Source organism: Acanthisitta chloris, unplaced genomic scaffold (assembly GCF_000695815.1).
Source record: "Acanthisitta chloris isolate BGI_N310 unplaced genomic scaffold, ASM69581v1 scaffold34581, whole genome shotgun sequence".
Taxonomy (NCBI): domain Eukaryota; kingdom Metazoa; phylum Chordata; class Aves; order Passeriformes; family Acanthisittidae; genus Acanthisitta; species Acanthisitta chloris.
The window spans coordinates 1-5344 of NW_008657082.1; the positions used below are offsets into that span (position 1 = coordinate 1).

Sequence of the window (5344 nt, forward strand, 5' to 3'; positions counted from 1 at the left end):
CGATTACAGGGGGCATACTTCCCTAAAATGCCTAGTTTGCTCCAAACCTTCATTTTCCACAGATTTTTTTTTTGCTACAGATACATAACAGACAGCTCTCCTAAGGACTGCCATCTGAAAAGTGCCTAATTGTGGCTTGAAAATCTGTTCAAATTTAAGTTTTTCCTTTGCCAGAGGTAAATACTAATCAAAGCACAACAACCCTTATTATCTTGTCCATTTTCCAGGCTGAAATGCTTCACCTCTTAAGAATGCATTTCCTTTACTGGAATTATGGGTGTGCTCTGTGCTCTGACGTGGTGGAGTTTGCCCCCTGCTTAAGCTACAGACACCTTGCATTAATTTTTTTCTCCTTTAGAGCTGATCTCTTCTCCTCCTTTCCTCAATGTGAAAGAAGTAACCTGATCCCTGCAGTGGGGCTTCACAGCAGTACACCTCCTTACAGAGCAGTTAAAAACTGAAACCACACACCTTTGTGGAGCACACTGGAAGCAATTATCTAGGAATACATTGCGGTTTAGAAAAGTATTAATTTCCATGATTTGTAGGAAACACCAAAGGAATTAGTAACAAGAAGATCATCAATAAAATGTCAAAACTTCTTCCAAAATCAGGAAGGCAACTCCCAGACAAGAGGATGATTAAATGCAGACTCTCCCTGCTTTATTAAGGTGCCAACCTTGTAATGGGAATTCTGAGGTCTAGCTTCAAGCCTGCCAAAGGCTTCCCTTGATTCTCAGGTCTCCTGTCTGCAGCTGCAGGGCCAAGACATTTGTATTGCATTTGCCTCAAAGAGAGGTTGGAGTGCCAAGTTCAGAAATATCTGTACATCTCTTGGAAAGCAGTAGTGAGAAAGAGGTGCAAGTGCAAAGAATCATCTGCTCCCTGAGAACCTCTCCAGTATTAGAGAGCTTCGTAGCTGTCCAGGAGAATCAGAAATGTTATATGAAGGAAGAACTGTAGAGAAGGCCTGGATGTTTATGTCCCAGTATCAAATGGGCACTTGCTGCTTTCCGAATGATCTGCAGGTTCTCCTGAGATGCCTGAATGAAGTGCAAGGTTTCGAATTCATTGCAAAATATGTGTATTTTTGCTTTACTCCTGTGGAGGCAAGCTGTGACTCACAGGTGACTTGTAAACTGTTAGGATGGACCTCTGAGAAGACTCAGGGAAAAAAAAACCTAAACATTGAAGGGAAAGAAAGGAAAGTAAATTCCTCCTATGCAGGGTGCAACGGCACCATATCCACGGTCCCTGGGGAGAAGGTTGCTTTTTGACCTCCATCAACCCATCTAGAATTGAAAGGTCTCCTGTGTTCAAAGCCATTATTTTGAAGCACTTGCTCTATAAAATTCACAGTGGTTTGGAGGCTGGATATTACAGGAGGTCCTGCTTGACCTGAACTCTATGTTAAAAACAGTGCTATGGTGGTGGTACATCCATGCTTCGGGAAAATATAAACCTCAAACTGATGTGCGCAGCAATGTGGCTGCAGGGGACAGATAATAGCCAAAGTGAAGTAAATTTAACCTTTCCCCCCCCCTTCTCCCCTCTATTTATTCCTTGATCTTAAAAATAAATCATATTCTTTATCTAAAATTATTTTCTTCACAAGCAAAACAAAAAACCCCCACACTGATATATTTATATGCAGAGATAGAAACCTGAGACCAGTGATTAAAAATAAACCAAACAGGAATTGCAGTGTGTGTGTGCACAACTGACAGAGCAATCTATGGCAGGGACCAAAGAGATGACATTAGGGGAATACTGTCCACAACATTTATTTGGTTTTAATCCAGATTGCTAAAGCATGAGGTGCAGAGAGTTGTGCAAAGGCAGTAGGTTTTTTAAATAAATGCAACAGTAATTATCACTGAAGTGACTAGACACAGTTTCATGTTACTTTCTACATGAAATGACCACCGCTGTTTCCCAAAGTCAAGCACACATCTAGCTATCCCCATTCCCAACACATCCAGACATGCCCTAAAAGCATCACCTACCTAATGATATCTGCTCAAACATGGGCCCCTCATACTTTGCTATCCCTCTCTCAGAACACAAGTTTTCATTCTGCTGAACTCTGTGGCAAAATTCCAACAGATTTGCAGAGGGAGTACACATCCCCTGAACCTTTGAAAAGCAGATGGCATTACGGTGTCAACCTGAAGGCAATGGATAGCTGTAGTACCTATAGAGGAAATGCACATACTTTCATAAAGGAAGGGCAAGAGTAAATAAAAATGTCAAAGGCTTTTAGTTTGTTATTAGCATATTGGTGGATCTCTGTTTCTCATTATCTCTTAAATTCTGCCGTGTGTCTAAAGAAAGATTTCAGCTTTACTGCTACATTTTTGCTTACACACTTAAGAACTCAGAATTTTTAATCCTTGCTTTTATACAGTTTTTTATGGCTTCTCAATTTAGGCACCTGCATCAAATGAATTAATCTGGAATGCAATTGTTCCTTTGATGCAGGGTTGTACAACACTCAGCACCAAGCTGTATAGTAAAAGGGAAACAGCTGCATCATCCCCAGAAAAAGTCCACATTTGCTTTCAGTAGTTAAGTAAAGCAGAGACTGCCGGAAATGGCAGACAGAAAACTAGATAGAATAAAGGCACAAAGTTTATTTTGCTTACAGACACAAGCATCGAGTGATTTCTAGTCATATACCAAAGGAGACAGGAGCAGAATAGGCAACAATGGGAGTTTTTGTAGATTTTAAAACAGCACGAGTCAAATGTTTAATAATCAGCATTTCAGCTGCTGGGAAGCTGCCTACATGGCAGTAAGTCCTAGGAAATTTGCCCACCCATGAGTTCAGTAGCAAGAACAAGCTTCTGGTGCACATGAAGAAAGAGATGAAAGCTCACAGCCCACGGTTCAAAGGAAGTGCTACTGCGACAAACTATTAATTATGTATGAATACAGCATTGATGGCATTGCACACATTTTGACACACAGCAGTCCCCCAAAAGGAAGTGCTATCTAATTGGTTTTATATCCCTCAAAGACAGACATCTGAAAGGAATATATAATCCAAGTGTATGCTTCTCTGAGTAAATCTCCATTCTGACCCTTCAAGGGGCTCCTGCTTGGTGCCATACACCTCCTACTGCAGAACAGCTAAGGAGGATTTCTGGTTCTTCCAAAGGCACTTACTGTTTGGCCTGGCAGTAAAGAAGGTTGAAAAAGACCAAATGTGCAGGTCCATAGAATTTTCAATAGCAACAAATGGCTCTACAGCAACTTCCACAGGATATTGCCAAATAGAAAAAGAAACCATCTACAAGGCAACTGTGATACAGAAACTGTATCGTAGCAAAGAAACCCACGATGAAAAGATATGAGGAATATTCACTAAATTGTTCAGTATAGGAGTAAGCAAATCACGGTTTATTCGCAGTTCACCATTCTATTAACCTTTACAAATAGCTTCATTTAATAGATTTGTATTGTTTATATAAATGTTAACATAAAACAGATTAATACATTGGCTGAATTAAGAGGGCTAAACTGCTCCAATTTAAAGTATTTGGTAAATCACTGGTGCAGCAATACATGCAGTTATTAAATGCCTTGAAGTCTGACCAAAAGGCAGATTTAAAAATTTACTGATAGAAAGATTGTCTGTGACTTTCAAATTACATGAGTTAATATTAATGATTTCAGTTACTGAATAAAAGAAATTACTCCAAAAGTCTTATGCCATTTGTATCTACCTCAGATAGCATTTACATTTATATCTAACTTCATTTGAATGATGAACCACCTAAGTAGTCATTTTAGCAGCAGGTAAATGTCTCAAAATGCAGCAGTAACTCGCAGTGGGGGTGTTAGATCATCTCAGAATAATTCAGATATACCTTAATTTCCACTGTGCAATAAGGCAACAGAACTTGTGTCCACAGTGAAAGTGCTTTCAAGAAAATATAAACTGATCTAAACCTCCTGTGTATTCACAGTCAACAAAACCTTATTTGGAAGATAGAGAAAAAAATAAGAGGCTTAGGTCCCCCCTTTTTCACTCCTCACCAACATTTCCATTTGCAATCCTGGAGTTTAGAGTGCAAAAGCACCATATTAATGACAAAACAGGGGCAGGCACTTTTGGAAACCTAGCTGTGTTAGCAGCAGAGCCAACTGAAATTTATATATGCAGAAGTATTTGTGGTCTAAACATGAACAAGTAAAAGGGCTTTCAGGGAAAGCTGCCCATGCCCTGTAACCACACACCAGATTATCTCTAGGTAAAGACACAGACTTGGGTATTTTACAGGAAGACCAAGTGCTCCAGTACAACCCTAATGAAGGTGGGAATAAACTAGTAGAGTGCTGAGTGTTGACTGACTCATTGCTGACTATGGCCAGCAACGGCCAGGGTCTCCTCCTGCAGGTAGGCAAGAGACACAACACAAGTTTTGCAGGAAGCATAGCGTGCTGGTCAGAGAGCAATTCCACGTAAAGCCCAGAAAATGCCTCCTCCCTACATGCCTACAAACATCAGAACTTTGCATGCTTCATGGCAAAAGCAGCTCAAGCCTACAGCAGGCTAAGCATCTAAACCCAGTCAGGTAGAGCTATATATTTTTATTGAATGATCACCGCTGTCTAAAACGACGAGGGAATCGTTTGCCGTGTAAGTCAGTCCTACAGGGTAAGAAAGCCCGTGGCTAATTAGAGGGTTAAAGATGGGAAACTGCTCAGGTTTCCCTAAGCATATCACAGCCTGACTACAGACATCCGTTACTACAACACGACCTTCTTTGTCAAAGGCCACAGCCGTAGCGTATATTTTGGAGGGGAAAACGAGGTTCAGACCGAAGCTATCCATCTGGCTGATGAGATCCATCTCTGCGCTGAATATCTTCACTCGGGTGCTGCCCTTGTTCCGTCCTTGAGCTTTCAGGTGCTCTATTACCGCGACAGCACCCGAGGTCTGGCAGACTGCGACGGCTCTCGGCTCGCGGGCTGACGAGCCGCGACCAGACCAGCTGGCACTTCTTCAACTCCCCTTTCTGGAAGTCGGCTGTCAGGCGGTAGAGAGCGCCTGCCTCCGAGTCGCTCAGGATTACTTCACTCTTGGGGGTGGCATCCAAGCCCCAGGGCAAACAGAAACCCTCCCGGACGGCCAGCACCCCCTTTCCCTCAAAATCAAAGGCTTTCCTGGCACTTCTTCAACTCCCCTTTCTGGAAGTCGGCTGTCAGGCGGTAGAGAGCGCCTGCCTCCGAGTCGCTCAGGATTACTTCACTCTTGGGGGTGGCATCCAAGCCCCAGGGCAAACAGAAACCCTCCCGGACGGCCAGCACCCCCTTTCCCTCAAAATCAAAGGCTTTC

At 42.4% G+C, this 5344-nt stretch overlaps 1 protein-coding gene across 1 annotated transcript; it reads right to left on the bottom strand.

The window, feature by feature from the left end:
- Window positions 1-4576: 4576 nt before the first annotated feature.
- Window positions 4577-5337, bottom strand: NHLRC1 (NHL repeat containing E3 ubiquitin protein ligase 1; the record flags this gene model as incomplete). Its single annotated transcript, XM_009084583.1, has 2 exons — window positions 4577-5000; window positions 5180-5337. Coding segments are annotated over 2 exons (582 nt in total), but the record flags the coding sequence as incomplete, so codon positions are not given.
- Between the last annotated feature and the right edge of the window lie 7 nt (window positions 5338-5344).